The sequence below is a fragment of the Rhamphochromis sp. 'chilingali' genome, assembly GCF_963969265.1.
Source record: "Rhamphochromis sp. 'chilingali' genome assembly, chromosome: 14".
In the NCBI taxonomy this organism is placed as follows: domain Eukaryota; kingdom Metazoa; phylum Chordata; class Actinopteri; order Cichliformes; family Cichlidae; genus Rhamphochromis; species Rhamphochromis sp. 'chilingali'.
This window is the reverse complement of record NC_137941.1, coordinates 254,963-275,000: the sequence shown is the minus strand read 5'-3', so window position 1 is coordinate 275,000 and position 20,038 is coordinate 254,963. Positions and strand designations below refer to the sequence as shown.

General features: G+C 49.6%; 1 protein-coding gene across 4 annotated transcripts in view; it reads right to left on the bottom strand.

Annotated features, from left to right (window-relative positions):
• The window catches only part of zeb2a (zinc finger E-box binding homeobox 2a), a 41,697-nt gene extending 22,165 nt beyond the window's left edge, over positions 1–19,532 (bottom strand). For 2 of the 4 annotated variants that reach the window (XM_080903378.1, XM_080903381.1), the window contains exon 1: positions 18,582–18,837. In XM_080903378.1, coding sequence (XP_080759504.1) covers positions 18,582–18,654 — 73 coding nt within the window. In that variant the 5' untranslated portion in view covers positions 18,655–18,837. Of the gene's footprint in view, positions 1–18,581; positions 18,838–19,354 lie in introns of those variants that run through there. The other 2 variants (XM_080903379.1, XM_080903380.1) reach the window with 2 other exon arrangements.
• Between the last annotated feature and the right edge of the window lie 506 nt (positions 19,533–20,038).

Here is a 20,038-nt window from a genome sequence, read left to right as displayed (position 1 = left end):
CTGAGTCTGACCGTCAGCTCAGTGTAAGTGAAACAGTAAAAAATGGCACTTTAATAAACCCATAAACAACAGAAGGTAAGGGATCAATCACATGAATCAAAGGCTGTAAAGTCAGCAGGTGTACTGAGACACGAGTCCGTTACTGTAACAACACGGGCCGCCATTTCACGAGCTGATCGACCACATGACTCACATCTGCGACATCTGTTCCAGGTATTGCTTCACTGCGGACTGACTGGACTTCGGAGGTATTTTAGGTTCGTTCCTGGAACAGTTTGAGGTAGTGAAACTGCTGATGGAGTCACTTTAACTTTGACTCACAAGACCTTTGTGGACAAAGAGAGCAAACCACAACCTGCCGCCGGACACAACCGCTGGGCACGGAGGAGCAGAAGAAGAAACTGCTGCTGTCAGCACATTCACAGTTCACCCAGAGTCACCATTTCACAGGCTTCTGTTTGCTCCTGACTGCTAACAGTAAAACCAAATCCAGAGCAGCTAGCACGTAGCAAGGTGCTAACATGTAACGGTTAACCTTTAGCTAATTGTTAAATGTTAGCACGTAGCAGAGCTAACATATAATGGTTAACTTTTAAGTACTAGCTAGCACGAGTAACCAGCTAAAACCGAGCTTATCTTACCGTACTTTATGCTATCTTATAGTAAGTCAACTAATTCACTTAGAAGAAAGCGCCAAGCAGCTGTAAACTATAGCTAACCCATATGGAAAAGAAATAGTAAAAGCTTATATGATTTACTCATGAAAGTGGCCACTTTCTCATTACTTTCATATATTGTTTTAGTAAGTATCCAAAACATACAAGTTTCATTTATATAATTTTTCAAGGGGTCTTATATCTGTTTTCACTCTTGTATGCTTTTCATACAAGTTTCACACAAGACAGATACAAACTTTATAAGGTTTATATAAATCTTTTCCATATGGGAAATCATGAAGTAACCTGATCCTCTATACATGAGTGTAGCTGTCAGAACTGCATGCCCACACACCGACTGTGTTAAAGAGTAAACACAAAGCTAACAACAAAGAAATCGCATTTATAAACTGTCTCACGTTTGTTCTGAAGTAATGATTCCAGTCCATTTTTAATGGCATACATAGTAAACTGTACACGACAGTGATGAATAATTATCCAGAGTGTGGAGAACCAATCAGAGCAAATAAAGAGTGAAGCAAAAGAAGAGCAGCCAATGAGACGGTTTCAGGCCTGACGAGCAGAGCGGCTGCAGGCAGACGTGGACACGTGTTTGTGATTGTTGTAGCTGTGAGGTCAGTTTAAACGCCGTCTTTAAATCTTCTTAATCCAAAGGTCATTTGACCTTTTCCAGAACGTTCTCCTACAATAATGACATTATTTACATGTGTTCTTTCTTTGTTACCTGCTTGGTTATAAAATATATTTTACCCTCATCATCTGTAATAAATTTAATTACTGAATGAACCTCTAAACTCAATCTTACATACTTGTTAAATCTAACTTATAATTAAGAACTACTTTTTTCAGACATGACTTCTGGGACAGAGTCCTCCCTGAACTACACTGGTCCCTCGTTTATCACGGGAGTTACGTTCTAAATATAACCAGCGATCGGTGAAATCTATGAAGTAGCCAGCTTTATTTTTTACAATTATTAAACTTTTCTCTCCTGTTTAAAAACTCTCAAAGTTCAAACCTTCGTGGAAAAATAAGTCCAGTATTATAGAATGAAACCAAAATCACCTGGAGGTGACGACGTTTCGTCGACATTGGTGTGTTTGTTGGGGAGCAAACTTATAAACATACAGTACAGCACTTCACTGTCACACTGCTGGTGATCGAAGATTTAAGTAAATTTGACAAGCTGAACACATTAGCTCTCCCCCAAAACGTAGGCCGCATCCTTGGGAGGACCCGGCCTTCGCGGTCTGCGTGGGCCGGTTCCTTCGAAGACCGAGAAGGCCAGAAGTGCGAGGCTGTGAAATGGGACGGTCTAGCCTTCAGATTTGTGTCACCACTGTCTCGGTGGAGTTTAATAAACTCGGCCGTCTGCTCCTTGCTATCTAAAATATAACAGGACACTAGCATAAATTCTCGACTGTCTCACACTTCTGTTTAATCAGCTGTGTGAAAATCCCGGAGGAACCCAGCCGACGGATTAATAAAGTTTTATTTAATCTAATCTAATCTAGTAACTTTGATCTCAGTCAAACCGATTTACTCTGGAACAAATAAAACACCAAAAAAAAAGCCAAACAATTACATTTTTTAATGACTTATATATCATGTTTAACCTGAGTAGCGAAAGACAGCGGGAGTCCGCTGCTCTCGCCGGGTCGAGAGACCACTGAGTGACCACCGGCTAGCTATCGAGCGGGTGGGTAACAGACGTCTCCGAAAATGTCGGCACACTTTTGCAAATATGCGATGTCTTGATAAACGAGCAGATATTTAGAGTTTACACAGCTAACTTCTCGCCTGAAAATATGTTAAAAGTTTGATTTTTCAACCCAGAAAGAGTAATAAGAGTAACATTAACACTAAGTAGCTGCCGCCATTGTTGCCTTCAGAGGTGAAGGACCGACAGGAACTGAAGTGTCATTAGAGCAGGTCAGCGCTTGCGGTCGCACCTTTGGACACACAGATGTGCTCATCCACCACGTGACCTGCGACCCCCATACAATTGCTCTCACTGCACGCCATCGATGGCAGCAAGGAGCAGCCAGTGAGGTGACGGGAACTGACAGGCATTCTGTCCTCGGGGTCGAACTTTCCACTCAAGTGGCCGAGCGTTTGCGGGGCACACAAATCAAAGAAATGACTTCTGATGCATCGCACGCTCCTCGCTGTGAATCACTGACCAATCACAGGACTGACGGTGACTGACACCTGAGCATCCAGTGGTGTCATCATCAGGTGCTCCACACTTACTGGTCCCAGTTACAACCAGCAGGGAGTGTGGGTGGAGCGTACTGTCCACATACTTAAATAAAATGTGACATCACTACACAAGAAGTGATTTGACTTCCTGTGTACTCCTGAGCCTGCACGCCGGCGTGCCCGCAGAGAGTCGAGTCGCTGTGATGCTGCTGACCTGAGTGGGATCTGGGTGGGGGCGGGACAATGAGCCCGGTGTTACAGCGCTGTGGTCTCCATTAGACCTCTCAGGAGTCTCCACTTCCTGCTGCGGCTCAAAGGAAAAAAAAAAAAAAACGCCCTCATTTTACAAGGAAAAAGGTGGCCGCTCAAACTGAGCTCCCGTCACACACTCGACTCCAACCGAACTCCAACCGAACCCAGCACCCGCTGATCCTCAGCAAATGACCATCACACCTCAGACAACACGAACAAACTACAGACGCTCACTTCATCTCCATATTTGTGTATGTAGATGATGATGGTGGTGGTGATGAAGCAGCAGGTGCCTCCCTCGTCTGTCTGCTTAAAAACCACAAATGGCTGAGCGAGTCGCCGGGCGGCACTCAGAGCCTTTAAGTCCTCGCCGCACTTTACTCTTCCTCGTCTTTTATTCGTCCTCCTGACGTTAACGGCGAGCGTGCGGTCGAGCGGCTGCAAAGTGGACGGCGTGTTTTACTGGAAGTGGTCGTGGGAAATGAGAGAAAGATCAATTATCAGCTGATTTCCAACAGGCGACGAGGCGTTCGCTGCCCGATAGAAACGTTAGAAAATGAGGAAAGTGAAAGTGACATTTCCCTGAAGAGAAAGAACCGTGACGCTTGGTGGAAGAAATGTCTGAGAACCGTTCTGCCTCTGCGGTTATCACCTGACGGCGTGACGACGTTTTCCTCCATTTCTCTGTATCAGAGAGGAAATGAAAGACCCCGCCCTCATCAGGATGCACACACTCATCAAGGAGTCACCGGGCTCACAAACTGAGACTTTTCTGTGTTTGGCAGCGTCACAGACACACCTCACACCAACAGACCGTTCAGTCATGTAAGACCACCTGAGCAGGTGTTCGAGCGCAGCAGCAGCAGCTTCCTCTGTGACTCTCTGATGGTAATGGACCAGTTTTAACTGGTTCTCAGATCAGGGTTCAGGTCCAGCTCAGGTTAGACACTGACCCGAGAGACAATAACCCAGTGCGTCTCAAACCTGCACACACAGATCACATGATGAGCGGCGAGGATGAGCATTGCCTCAACTTCCTGAAAACTCTGATTGCACAACAAGTCTGCTTCATTACCTGATCGCAGCTGAAAAACAACTACTTCCGTCTTCTGTGAATAACGGGGAGGCGGGGAAGACCTCAAACAATACCACGGCCCATAATGCTCTCTGCTCCGAGGTCTCAGAGAGAGCAACACCCGCTCAGAGCAGCGAGGCAGAACCCGCAGAACCGGGGCCTTGAAACCACAATTTCAAAGTTCGGCTTAGAGTTGAGAGGAGATGTACGAGCAGCAGCTGAAAACCTTTTGGGTTAATGAGTTCATTGTCTTCATCATTAATCCTTTTATTCACCTCTTTCTTAAAGTCTTCACATGACCCAGCAGAACCTGACCCCAGACGTCCCCACAGTGGACAGCTGTCCTGTGGACACATCTGTCATAACTCAAACCATCCAGACTTTGAGGTTCTCGTGGAGCCGTATTTGGAATCTGAGGCCACACCGGTGTTCACAAGGACCGCCTCCTCTGATACCGTCACATCCTTGGCACTGACGTAACTGCAGAACGCAACAAAGCAACAGCTGTCCCGACACCTGCTGACAGCGCTGTGGTGTATATCATGCCCACAAGAGCATCAGCTGATCAGTGTGAGGTCACAACTAACCACCTGATGCTCAGGTGTTGAAAACTAGAACTCCTGTAACCTGGTAACAGTAACACGTCACTGTACAGTGATGACATCACCGCCTCTCAAAGGTTCATCTGCTGATCAGCTGATTCCAGTGTGGGGGGAGAAAACGTCACTTAACTCTCTGTCAGAGCCACCTACAGGTGTGTGTGTGTGTGTGTGTGTGTGTGTGTGTGTGTGTGTGTGTGTGTGTGTGTGTGTGTGTGTGTGTGTGTGTGTGTGTGTTAGGTGTGGTCTAAAGCCAGTACGATGCAGCATGAGTCAGGAATGAATAGAGACAGATGGAGAGACAAGCTACTATTTCAGTCCACACAGACACACAGTGACACACACACACACACACACACACACACACACACACAGTGACACACACACACACACACACACAGTGACACACAGTGACACACACACACACACACACACACACAGTGACACACAGTGACACACACACACACACACACACACACACAGTAACACACAGTGACACACACACACACACACACACACACACACACAGTAACACACACACACACACACACACACACACACAGTGACACACACACAGTGACACACAGTAACATACACACACACACACACACACAGTGACACACACACACACACACACACACAGTGACACACACACACACACACACACACACAGTGACACACACACACACAGTGACACACACACACACACACACACACACACAGTAACACACACACACACACACACACACACACACACACACACACACACACACACAGTAACACACACACACACACACACACACACACACACACAGAGTAACACACACACACACACACACACACACACACACACACACACACACACACAGTAACACACACACACAGTAACACATACACACACACCAGCCCCTCCCTGCAGGAAGCAAGAATGTGGCTGCTCTGTGTGAGCAGCTCATCCACTTTCCTCCTCTGACCCTTTGAAACCGGTCCGCTGGTTCTAAGAGCTCTGGTGGTTCTGAGGCCCAGCCCGCTCGCTGAATGAGGTCCGTGGTGTGAGGAGACGCCTGTGTGTCAGAGTCATGGCTCCTCCCTCTGAGACGCTCCCCACAGCGCACCAGGAAGTCACAGCGAGAAGCAAGTGTGAAACACACTGCATGCAAAGCTAAGACCTGATTATTTCAGCTTCTGACGCAGTTTGGAAGTGACCTTTGAACTCTAATGGACAATCCCTTTCAGATCAACCAGGGGAGAGAGACCAGTTTATTAGGAACACCCGATCCTTCCATCCGCCCAGCATCACGTGGGCAGGCTCACAACAGCTCAGACCTGCCTCAAGTCCTCAGTTTGAGGCTGAAAAGCCTTCATCAGCCTTCATCATTCTATCCCTCCCCAGTCACGCTCTCACTGCTCTTCAAAATAAAAGTCCTTTATCCTGTCAACGAGTTAAAGCGTTTAACCAAAGCGACTTCATCTCTGATATGTCATGTGTGAGACAACAGCACACTAATGAGAGGAGGAGCGTGTGACAGAGCGCCACGTTAACAAGAGGAGGATGAAGAAGAGTTTGTCTTTGTCAACGAGCTGAAGAGGCTGTGAGAGAAGGAGCTCCGCTCACTAATCACAAACTCACAGGACACCCACCAATCAGAAGCAGGGACACAGCAGATGCTGAGTTCTGAACCACAGAGAGGAAGCAGGTGAGACAGGTGACAGGTGAGTTGGCATCACACAGGTAACCCAGTTCCTGTGTGCGTCCCTGGCATCACTCTGAGAACGGAAACTCTAACAAATGTCAGCAAAACCTAAAATAACTGAAAATTTCCTTCCTGTGCCCAGAAACCACCGCAGCCCTCTGATAGCGGGGGAATCCCTGTGTGTCACCGAAACCCCAGCTTCAACACTACTGATCTATTTCCAGCTCTTCTCCTGCTCTGAGCACATTTACAGAAAGTCAGAGCGAGCGCCTCCATCTGAGCATGTGAAGTCTGAGGTGGTGTCCCGCAGGGCTCCGCTCTCGGCCTGCCCAGGTACGCCCAGAGTCCACAGGCTTCTCTGTTCTCTCCAGGTGACTCACAGCAGGGAGCTCGACCTTCACTGCACACCTCCCTGTCCTGTTCCGTCTCAGTCTCACCTTACCCTCATAGTTAAATATGGATGAAAACATTTAGTGTCATATTCAAGCATTCTAATACTCCGCTCCATCAGAGTCACTCTGACAGGTGACAGCTTCATAGTTTGTCACCATTTTTATTCTTTGAGTCTAGGAACTTTAAAACAACATCTGCAGCAAAGAGTCAGAGGCAGCAGGTTTGACGTTTCTGGTGGTTCTGTTTATTCTGATGGTTCTATTGGCTCTAAAGATACGGATGCTTCTAATGATTCGGATGGTTCTGATGTTACGGAGTCGTCCTCCTGTATTCCTGCTGGAGCTGAGTGCAGAAGCCTGTGAAGCCTCTGAGTTTTACTGATGAGTGCACACATGAATAAATGCTCACAGTGTGAAACTCAAACGTGTGGCATCCTCACTCGCTCACAGGAACATATTTCTTCTTTACTCACTGACATAAAGTCCCACAGACTGAATGAGTGCATGCGCAAGTTCAGTCGAGCCACCACGTCAGATGTTCCTGGGCTTCAAACGCCCAAATGTCCCCGACTCCAGGGACGTGAGGCGGCCTATGGCTGCCAAGCGGTCCTGAGGTCACAACCTCAGTGTCCGAGCAAAACAGGAAAGAGACAAACACATGCTGTCCATGCAGATCCGCAGGAACACGATTGTCTGAAAACTGTCCGAACACACTGAGGGCTGAACACTGCCAACACCACCCAGGAACCAGATCGAGAACAAGAGCAGGAACCAGACTGAGGCTCCGGTCTGTGAACGGGACAGCTGAGCAGAAACTTCAAACTTAAAGGAGCTGGACAAACACGAGGTTTCATCAGCTGACTCAGAGCGCGCTCAGTGAGTTCACGCTAAGACACGACCCACACAGCGCTGAAGGTTCAAACCTTCAGCCTCGGTGCGGAGGTGAGCGGAGCAGAATTGGGAAGTGTAAAAGAAGAAAAGGAAACAGAAGAAGAGTGTGAGGGCATAACGGGAGGTGTGTGTGTTCTCAGAAATAGAAGAAGAAGCAACAGTGCGGTGACGAGGTCGCCAAAGCCCAGAGAAGCGGTGTGTCAGCACATCGCAGCAGAGGGAAGTGAGGGCCGGCGAGCCGAGTGTCGACACGAGAAAGAGGAAGCCGGCCGTGTGACTGTTTATCTGCACTCGTTTTTACCTGCTTTCACACGTCCGAGTGCCGCGCCGCACCGGAAAAACAGAAGCAGAAGAAGAAGAAGCAGAATTAGAGTGTGAGCAGAGAGAAACACTGCAAACACACACAGCCATACCAGAAAATAGCCACAACCCATCCCAGTGAATACTCAGAGCACTCAGCTACTGCAAATACTCACAGAGAGTTTCTGCTGAGGCTCATGACAGACTTCAGGTCTGGCCAGCAGCAGTACACAGAACTTCAGCACTTCCTGCTCGGGCTTAGAGGGTCAGCCTGAGGAAGTCAGGGAGCAGACCGCCATCGAGTTTAAAGACCACATGTTAGTTATTCATGGATGGTGGAGGGAGAAGTTCCCGTGAGCACTGAGTTCAGGAGCATCTTTAACCTGCTCATCAAACCCGGTCTGCACAGGTGAGAGGAGAACATAGGCTTTAAACACAGATGTGAGTGCGTGGCCCAGATGTGGCCCACAGCAGGCGGTGACCCAGGCTGACTCAGGTCAGGTTCACCTTTAACATGCCAAAACTCAGCCATGCTCCAACTGAGCTCGCTCAGTAAACGCCGTCACCGACAGGAGTCACACATGAATCATGACAGATTTGGTACAGCCCGGCTTACAGCTCATGGCGGGCTGATGGCGGTCTGTGCAGTCAGACAGCAGAGTGAAGGCTGCGAGTCGACTCGAGGCATCTGTGATCCTGCGTGAAGCTCAAACAGCTCCACCATGAAGCATCCAGGTCCTCCTCCTCTCGCTGCAGCGGCCGCAGAAAGCTCACGGCCTGCTCTGAGAATCTTGCCGCCCATCGCCATCGACCCGCCGGCCTTTCTTTGGCTACGGTCGATGACTCGAGCTGGGACTTCACTAAATTCTCTTCTGGTCCGTTGCACGAATACATGAGTCCGACGGCGATTATTGTCTGCCATCGCTCAGATCAATTTGCATTTAACCCAGATTCCAAAGAGGACTGTCAGAGAAACGGGGACAGGAAGCGGTCTTAACGCAGTCTTTGTGTGCGCCTCATCTCTGCTGGTCTACGCTCAGCCATAAATCACCGTCTTCACATTCAGCGTGCCAGACGCCCAGGACAAAAGAGGCTGCTGCGATCCCCCCCCCAATACCCCGAGGCGGCCTGTGTCCACTGTGTCACCTAGTTCGGCCCCATGGGGGGAGGGGCTTTTCCCAGGCTCATTAGAGTGGTGAAGGCAAGGAGGGGTGGGGTTGTGTGGGGAGGCCAGCCTGGTGGGATCATTAGTTTCAGGTGAACTGGTTTACCCGGCAACTGGACAGACTCCCAATATAACCACTAAGAGCTGCACACTCACACCACAGGCAGCTCCCAGCTGCAGGTTCAGCTCGCGTCCAGGTGTCCCCACAGAGCCACGCATCAGCCAACCTGTTAGCATCAACGCTGTTAGCAGCAGGCTAAACGTCTGATGTCACTTCCTGTGCCAACGCCTCTGTAGCGTCAGGGTTAGCATGAACTAGTTGACGCACCGTCTGATGGCGAATGCTGGCGCACAGCACTAGGCTAACACGCTGATCTGGCTGAAATGGTTCATCGTGTCAGCGCCAGTTTCCTCCAGCTTGCACACGTCTGAACATCAGCCATGTTCAGAGCACTGATGATGATGAGGTGCCTTCAGTGAGTCACCGGTGGTCCTCAAGCACGCTCTCCATCACAGCGTGCGGCTTTAACCTACATGTGCAACCGGATGCGGGCGCAATCACAGTGCCTCATCGACTGACCCGGTTACGCCCGTCATACTGTCACACCATTGCTGCTGTACCTCCATCCATGTGTGAAGCCACCCAGACTGTAACACGCCTCATGTGTGTCACAGCGATCGATCGCAAACACAACACGGCGAGCGGCGAGAGAAGAAAGAGCACGCTTACATCAATGACCTCTATTGACCGAGCCGGGCGCATGCAGCCAGTGGGCGCTCACAAAGCCGGCCTTTCAAGTTCATCTGGACTGATGTAATAAAATTGACACATGCAGTCGGATGAATTCTGGGGCGCCGTTACCTAAACGCTGCCCTGCAAAGTGTTGTCTCCGCCCCTCACTGCAAACGAATCAATTACAGAGCAGCATAATCCTGTTAGGGGCATGAATGCATACCTCCCCGCTGGCAGGTGCTGGCAGGCTGAGGGGCTTACTGGAGCAGGCCGTATCAAAGCCGGGGTTTATCTGCCACATTAGGGCTGCGGCGAGCAGCCGAGGACGAGCCGCTGCGCCTGTGCTCGGCGCCTACACAATGAGACCCTGTCCCGCGGCTTCCTCTCACTCGTCCACGGCTGAGCCTCAGAGGAGCTGTTATTTCTGATGCTGCACTCGCCTCACCAGGAAATCCATCCATACAAGATGTGAGATCCGTCAGAGGATGGGGATGGTTCAGCTCGTTTTGATGCGTGTGAGCTGATGAAGTTGAGTCGAGCTCAGGAAAAATGATCCTGAACCTTTACCCAGAATGCACTTAGTGACTGACAACCTGCTTTCTGCTCCACTGTTCAGCTGGAAACAGGCTGCAGACAGTGGGAGCTGATCTGGTGTCAGCCTGAAAGCTTCCTGTGATTTCTGCTGTTTATGGTGGTGCGAGGATCAACATATACACATGTGGAGGGGGGGGCATGGCTGCATGTTAACCACGTTTGACAGGCTGCACAAAAGGGTCAGAAGAGGGACACCTCGGGTCCCATGACGCAACCTGTACACCCCCCGCCCCATCGCCCTCCTCCTCCTCAGCAGCCAGACTTCCTGTTGCTCTCCCGTGCTGCCAGAGTGGTCACAGCTGACTGTAACGGCGCCGCGGCTCAGCGTGGTTACAGGACCGTTCCACACTCTGATCACTAACACACATCTACTTCCCGTGGACGATGATAAAAAGATCTATGAGGACAGGTTATTTCTGCTTGCATGTGTATCCTGCTGCTGTGACTTTGTCGTCCCAATGACTCTGAGCCACCGTACGTCGCCCGATGCGTTCTGACACATGTGTGTTGAGCTGTAATGAGGCGGCGTGGACAAAGGTGGCGGGCTGAGGGAGAATGAAGCGTCTGTCAGGCTGGGAGGGGGATTATTCTCCCCCTAACCTTTTCAGCTGCGCCTGCTCCTTTGATGGCTGACAGACTCACAAAGGCACCTGCCCCATCCCCGAGTGTCCCTCGCCGCCCCGGCCTCTCCTCCCCTGACCTGACCGGCATTCCTGGCCCACATGAGGTCCTCCCCATGGCTACCTTTATGCCCCCCACCCACACCAAAGTCTGATAATCCCACGGCAAACAGAGGCCGTGCACGAGACTTCTCACAGCCTCTCGGCTCAAAGGTGGACGACCGATCAGCCCGTCACCGTGGGAACCGAGGCCGGGAGAGAAATCAGTGAAAGGCATTGTGGGATCGGTGTGAGGAGGCGGTGTGGTGTCGGCGAACACGCAGACCGAGACTTTACAAAAAGATCTGAATGTGTCCTGTTCTCGATCTTTATTTAAATAGGAAGTTGTCTGATGTCACCCTGATCACATGGTCTCGTTTTAATCAAATGACTGTTCCAGTGGAAACGTGAAAAGAGCCCGTGTAAGCGACGATGTTTCATCTTCAGCGTCGCACTGACCCGTGGCTGTATGAATCCTCCCAGCAGCGAGGCGAACGTAGACTGTGCCGGCACGGCGCTCAGACACAAAAGAGAAGAAGAAGAAGGTTTCATCAGCCTTCAGCTGTCACAGCACTACACACATACATAGAGTCAGATGAGCCCTGAGGCCACGCCCACTCTTACTGCCACGCCCACTCATGCAGCCAATCATTTAACATGCTGGTGAGAACTGTAAGGACTCAGACTCATGTTCTGTGTTTCTTGGTGGACTTCCTGTTCAAATTTTTTACACAGTGTAAAAGATTTCCTTCATTCATTTCATTGCGTTCATTAGTCTGTGTGTGTTTGGACGATGACCTTCAGCCCGATGCTCCAGGTTGATGACTCCGATGAAGCTGAAGGCTCGGGGTATGTAATGAACCTGCAGTACACCCACCCAGTCCCTGCCTACACACTCGGTGCTTCTAACTGAGCGGGCTCGCCTCTTGTGGCTCGCTGCGTTCGGGTGTTCACAGCACCGCAGAGGTGGAGAAGTTTCCCTCAGCCCAGCTTCTTTGAGCAGCTTTGACAGGAGCGTCAGCTCCATTATCTCACACTCTGAGGGCAATCCGTCAGGACCGGGCCCGAGACAGTGAGCTCGCACCGAGCAGCGCCTCATTACTTTGCTTGGCAGATCAGTGACCGGGACGTGGCCCGAGGACGTTTGTCCAAGTGGACGGAAAATCCTCCTGAACTCTGGAGGTGAAAGTGAGCCAAGTCCTCGCGAGACACAAACTCAGAGAGATGGGCAGGAGAGCAAACTCTGTGCTCCTTCCAGGCCCCTTTAAAAACTGTTTAGAGGTCAGAGACGGGCCATCGGAGTCACAAACATTCGGTAGTCGTAGTTCAGTATTTCATTTCCAAACGGCTGCCGGGCTCGTCTCTCACACTCTCTGCCTGAGGCTCTGTAGGACCTCCAGCCCACTCAGCTGAAGATCAGCATCCGCCCACAATTTAACTCACTGCCTCTTCAGTCAGTCTGAACTGCCTCAGGATTCACCTGGCCCAGTACCATACCAGTACCATACCAGTACCATCTCTTAATGTGCTGATGAGCTCTGGTTGCCTCAGTGGTTTAAATCAGAACCGTGAGCAGGCCGTGGTGATGAACAGCAGGCAATAGGAACTGGGCGGGGCCTAAAGCTGGATATGTAGGTGTGTGTGTGTGTGTGTGTGTGTGTGTGTGTGTGTGTGTGTGTGTGTGTGTGTGTGTGTGTGTGTGTTCAAGAGTTATTCAGCTGTACGCTGGCTGGACACACAGATGTCCTGACACCTTAATCCAGCCATCCGTTATTGATTGTTCCCCCTGTGTGTGTGTGTGTGTGTGTGTGTGTGTGTGTGTGTGTGTGTGTGTGTGTGTGTGTGTGTGTGTGTGTGTGTGTGTGTGACCTTGCCGCAGGACCCAATCACACAAACCTTTGCTGTGAGGGAGGGGCCAATGAGAGTGTGAGTGCAGCAGAGCGAATGGCTCTGATCATGTGACGACCAAATGTAAACATTCAAAAATTAAAAAAGTGAAATTCAAGATAAATGAAGAATAAAAAGAAAAAAACTGAGAAACACACAAAGTTTATAAGAAGAAACGTAAAATAATATCTAACTAAAAATCTAAAACACATAACACCTTGTTTTAAAATGTATAAATGTAATTTAAACAGCAACAAATCATGAAATTATTTTTAAAGTCATAAATATATTAAAAAAGTGTAAAATTATGAAGTACAAACAAAAATAAATACAAGTTTAACCATTACAAAAATGAAACTCTCTTTTTAAAAATAAAAGTTATAACAAACAAAGCAAATGATCAGAATTATAAAAAAATACTAAAGTTAAAACATCCAAAACAAAAATTTGGTGATTTTTGTGTTTTAATTATGTTAAAACAGATTAAATTAAAAAATTAAATCTTTTAATGATTCTCACACCTGTTATACAGTCTGTGTGTGTGTCTGTGTGTGTCTGTGTCCAGGGCTGGACTGGGACAAAAAATTGGCCCGGGCATTTTGACTACAGGCCAGCCCACAGCGTGCATCACTGCCCATTGTGACAGTGATGCACAGTCTTGTTGGTATATGTGTGATTTCTGTACATTTTACATCAGATAAAAACTTTGGTTGTAAGATTCAGATAATTATTTAATAAAAGTGAAACATTTTAAATGAGAATAAGAAAGAAAAGTATTTCTTTGTGCCCCCCTCTCCCTGTTAATGCCCTACCTGCCCCCCTGGCAAAGCTTTGCTAGACCCGCCCCTGCACAGTTACCAGCTGTCAGCTGCTTAGAAAAGGATCCTGGTGTTATTTGTCTCTCAGAAACAGTTCATAACTTCCCTTCAACTCATTCATGTCACCTAAAAGGTAAACCTGTTTCTCCATCACAGCTCTGATGATTCAGTAAGGACGTCTCCTGGTTTCATCTTCATGTTTCCCTCTCACCACATATCCAAACCATCATGACCAGCAGCTTTACAGCTGTGGCTCCAGCAAACATCAACTGATACTAGAAAGTAATATTAAATAAATTCTAACAACAGCTGATCAAGCTTAAACGCGCTTCTGCTGTTGAACGCGACATCCACTAGTTTCCTCTTTCTGGCGCAAAGCGGGAGATAAACAAACAAGAGAGAAAAGCCGATCAGCTGATCATTGATCAGTTTCATGATTGAAGTGGCAACAGGGGAGAGAGGGGAGAGAATGAGAGGAGAAGAGGCCGCTGACAGCGTAAAGACGCAGAATAAATCCAGCTTTGTCTTTTTCATTGTAGCTGAAGTCCGGGACAAACTGTGTTCCTTTTCAGCTCAGTACGAAACGCGCAATATTTTCTCTGAATGCGAGACGATTCTGTTTTTTACGGGACGATTGGCAACTCTATCACTATCAGTAACATCATAGCACCAGCTGTATAGAAACTCCGTCATGTTAGCTAGCACTCAGTACGAAAAAGTCAGCACAACGAAAATAAACTCCACCTAAACTTGGTTTATATCTGACCCAGATAGACTGCAGGTCATAAATTCTTACCTGAAGTTCAGTTCACCTGACACTCGGACTGGCGGCCGCCTCAGGTCTCTGCTCCACCTGCCTCCCCTCCCCTCATCCACCTGCTGTTGTAGCTCCGCCATAGCCACCACCAAAAAACTGAGTTATTTTTACACACAAAAAAAAATCATCGGTCCACCGGCCAGTCCAGCTATGTGTGTGTGTGTGTGTGTGTGTGTGTGTGTGTGTGTGTTATCTGCACGGCGATCTCGGCCGTGACCTTGGCGGTGAACGTGTGTTTAGGCTAACGGCGACAAAGCGTCACCGGACGGCTCATCGCTCACTCATGAAGAAAATGTGCGCATGACACACACACACGTCAGTCACCTTGAAACACGACAAACAGCAGAGAAGCACCAGCACTGTTCCACTGCACACCAACCTGAGCATCACAGTCACCTGTTGAAGTCCCACTGTGAGCTCAGGAGCGATGACATCACCAGAGCAAACAGGCCTCCACAGAGCCGACACGTCTCACCTCCCACTTCTTCCTTTTCTAGAAATCAGCCTCAGAACAAGAAAAGCTGCAGCGCAACTTCATCTCAGAAACTGACGCGCTGACCTCATCAGGATTTCATTCGACCACAGACAGGAGGTACAGCCCACAGCGGGCCGACGGTACTCCGGCAGAACGTGTGAGGAACCCGAGAGGCCGATCTCAGCTCAGAGACACGTCCACAGTACTGTTCGTAAAGACCTATTTTACAACTTACACACGATCCACAGAAATGCAGGAGAACGCACGTCTGCCTCGAACAACAAGAAAGATTTCTGAATAAAAATGTTAAAGTAAAAACACCACACACGCCTGACAGAACGACAAAAGTCTGAAGAAATCAGAAATCAGGTGCTTTCTATTTTTAATGAACTTTAATCACACTCATCCACGATGAACGCGTCAGTCTGAAGTCACTGTTTCTGTTGGTCATGTGACAGTGATGTCACTGTGATTGGGATGTTTTATTTTGGCGGGACAGCATTAAGCAGACTCCGTGTTGTTAATACAATTTGAACAAAGGGCCCGTTCTTCGGCGAGCCAACCGGGCTCCTCCTCCCTGTCCCACCAGAGGTGTTTGCTGTTTGGCTCCTGCAGGGGGGGGGGGATAATCTGCTGTCTTTCACAATAAAAGCGTACTGGGAGGGCACGGGCTCAAAAATTAGGGATTCATATCACATGCTGCATTTTAAACTTGATTCCTGACCTGTGAGGGAGCTGCTGATGCTGCAGCACAGCGGAGGGACGAGGCAGGCGGGCAATCCTGCACATGCACGCACACGCACACACGTTCATTTAAACACATTAAAGCTGCTCTCTAAATCCTCGTTAGTCGTTCTTGTAGAAATTATTCTTTGACGAGAGTTGAACATCAAAATTCAACGAAAACCAGAAGAAAAACATGAAAAATAAAATTAAATCCAGAAAAACAAAAACAGGATTCATTTAAAATAAAATATATTTTGTGTCACACAGAAAAGTAAAGGTGAGAAAAGGAGGACATCCCACCGTGAATATTCAAAAAACGAAAGACTGAAACAAATGTGATGGGCGGGACCAAAGCTGTGACATCATGAACACATTTAATAAACATCCCCCGACCCCGTCAGCAGACAGCTGCATGTTTAAGGGTCGCCATAAAGTTCAGAGGATGAGTCGGGGCGAGGGAAACGAAGCTGAGCGCAAATCGTAGGGGGAGGGGCTTAATGCAGGCCGTACACATACCTTCATCCACCTTCCTACTTTCTTTTATTAACCTCACTGCTTTTCTCTGCCCTCCATCTTTCTTTTCATGTGAGGCGGCGTAGCGAGCGTCCCCGACGGCGCTGCAGCCTCTGAGTGCTGATTAAGGATGAAGAGAGCAGTGCTTTCTTTGTTCTGCCCCCAGGGGGGCGCTTACTGAGGAGGGGGCAGATATGAAAGACATTGAGGTCAGGGAGGAGGAGGAGGAGGAGGAGGAGGAGAGTGATGGCACGGCAACGGACCAGGGAGCTTTACAGGACGTAAACCTGGACCGTCACCAATGGACAGGCACACAGCAGGTCCTAAGGGGGGGGGGTCAACACATCAGCCAGTTTACACACACACACACACACACACACACACAACTGTAAAACACACGAAGTGAAAATATTTGACGACCGAACGATGAAGAGCTGTCAGTAAAATCCCCCCAAAGTGGTGAGGCACATGCACTGGGCACACACACACACTGACCTGTCAGGGGTCACCTGCTGATCTGGGATCCGCCTGAATGCTGGAATCAGCTGACTGCAAACGTTACAGGTGTTCGGGCCTGCAGTGAGGACCAACAGTCTGAGCCTCAGCGTGTTTCTGAGTATTTCCTGAACAGTTGTGTGTTTGTGCGTATTTACAGCTCGTCTGCAGCGGTGCTCGTGAGCGGCGAGCATGCTTCGTGTTCAGTGTCCGACACATTTCAGTAAATTGACAGCATCTCTGTCTCTGAATAAAAACCTTACCAACATGAAACACTCAGCTGTGACGGCAGACACACATGCACACAGACACACACAAACACAGCAGTGTGTGCATGACCTCTGCTGATGTTGGATCGCATGTGGAGGCGAGGTTTATCAGAGCTCGCCTTCAGCGTTCGCCACATAATCCACAAAAACCTCCATCAGCCGCACACTGCTACGTCCACACATCTATGAGGCTGAAACCACCAGGTCCACCTTCTGGTCCTGTTCCAGATCCTGGTTCAAGTTCAGGTCCAGGCTCTGCTCTGTGTTTGTGTCACAGATGCTGCTTTAAAGCGGCTCCTGCACCGCCGGCACAATGACACGGCTGTGAGACATGTGGCATGAATGGTGCAGCAGGCAGCCTGACACGGCTGCAGGGGGGGTCCCCCCCCCCCCACCCACCCACACACACACACACACACACACACACAGAGTCGTTGCTGCCGGCAGCTCGGCTGTGCAGGAATCCTCAACTCACACAGACAGACTTGGACTCAAACCTGTGATTTCTTCACCACATCAGCTCCGTTTAAATTTAAACGTGTCCCAAAAACAAAGCCATGCGCACTTTTATGACATGTGACCTCCTCCTTCTCCTCAGAAGGAGGAGAAGAAACCACGGAGACTCCGAGAAAAACCAGCGGGACAAACAGCTGCAGCCTCACAGCTGGATGGGACAGCCAGAGGTGGAGGAGGCCCTTCAGATCCTCTTACACCCCCCCCCCCACCGTCACCGTGACCTCCAGTCCATCAACAACAACCCACCCACCCCCCAGGGCCCCGAGAGGAGGAGACGAGCCACATCCAGAGACGGGGACAAACCACAGCAGCGTGAAAACACAGGAGACAAAATATTTCGTTGTACTATTGTACATGTATGTATATATATATACGCACACATACACTGTGCATGACCGTGCAGAGACAGTAAACAGTTATCTTGTATCTCATCTAATGAAAACAAATGATTTGATTTTCCCGGATTTTGCGTTTGTGAGGCTCAAACGTGTTTCGAGGAAATTAAAGTTTAAATGTTTCAACCAAAATTCACAAAGTGTGACACAAAAACTCAAACAGCCCAAACTCTCTTTCACTTCCGGTCCCTCTCACCTGTCCGTTTGTTTGTTTTCACATAAAATAAACAAACATGGAAATGAACTCCACGGCTCAGCGCGGACCCGCAGGTCTGCGCGCGGGTAACGGTCCTCGTGCCCGGCAGAGCGCAGACCTCCGCCCCGCCCGGAGCAGCGCCTCCCGGTCCCGTCAGAAAGTTTGAGGCCGGCGGGACGCGCCGTGTCCGGGGCCGTGACAATGTGTGAGTCAGTGTGTGAGTCGGTGTGTGTATTCGTACCGTTCTTCCTCCGGGGGTTGGCCTGTTTTCGCCTCTTGCAGCGGGGACCCTCCGCCATGATCTCCGGCTTCATTGATCACTGAGTCCGCGACTCCTGCTGCTCCTGCTGACGGCGGCACAACACACAGTAAATCCCGGAGCAGCAGCTCCTCGCGGACCTCGCGCTCACACTAACGTGCGCACACTTTGCGCTTACTTTCTGGGAGTTTGCGCACCTCCGCCCCGCGTGCCCGTCCGCCTGATCTGAGCGGAGTGTGTGCCGCTGTGACAGAGGAGGAGGAGACACACACACACACACACACACACACACACACACACACACACACCGACTAACACTGATACTGACACACAAGTCAAACATACACTCTCGGTCCCTCCTCCTGTCAGTGAACTTGTTGATTTTAGGTGTAAAATTAAAACCAATCACTCATCGATACATGATCGATATTAGAGTATCAGGCCGAGAGCGCGCTTATATAAGCTCAACATTCAGGCCTGCAGTTGTATAATCGTGCGCGCGCAGGTCAACATTTCCCATCTCATCCGGAGCGAGAGCGGGGAGCGGAGCGCAGGCACGCCGGGAACGACCTCATCCTCCCCGGCCAGCCTGCCTCCATCCACCCGCTCCCGGCCCCGGAGTGCAGGCTCAACACCTGCATCCGGATAATACCTGGTGGCGGGAGCGCGCCCGCCTGCGCTCACCTGTCCGGACAGGTAGAGCAGGCAGGTGAGCAGAGCGCATTGATTGGAGGAGAGGAGGAACGGCCACCTACCGGCAGGCTGCTCGGTTCCGGGAGGAGGCGGCAGGGAGGCAGGAGAGCCTCCCGCAGAGCGGTACCAGAGTCCGGCCACAGAGTCCCGCTGAGTCGAAGCGGAGAGTCCGGGCTGCGGGTCGGGCTGCTCCGGTGTGCGCGTGCTCCTCCCGCCGTCACCGATTTTCTGTCCGCATCGCAAACAGCGCGAGAGCCTCGGCAGCACGCGCCACCTATCTGCGCGAGGAGGAATAATGACCCCCCCCCCCCCAACACACACACACACACACACACACACACACACACACACACACACACACACACACACACACTTTAATTTGCAGGTTCCTGTGTCCATACGCGCTCACCTGAGCCTGCACCTGATTGGCTCACAGGTAGATTACCTGGACAGGTGAAGTCGCTATATGCAGAGGCACGCGCTGCGCTCACTGAGCTGCAGATCACAAGCACGCGCAGACTGTTCCGAACTCCGCAGGTGTTTCTCACGTGGAACAGTGGTCACGTGGTTCTTTTTTAGTTTGACCAACAGATGAAAGAAGCTGACGTTACATTTCAACAATGAAAAAAAAAACTAATAAACTTTGTTAATAAAATATTATTTAAATTCGTAAAATCATATTTTAAAAAAGTTTTCACTTCAAAGAAAGAAAATCTAAAAATACGTTTATAACGATAATAAAATAT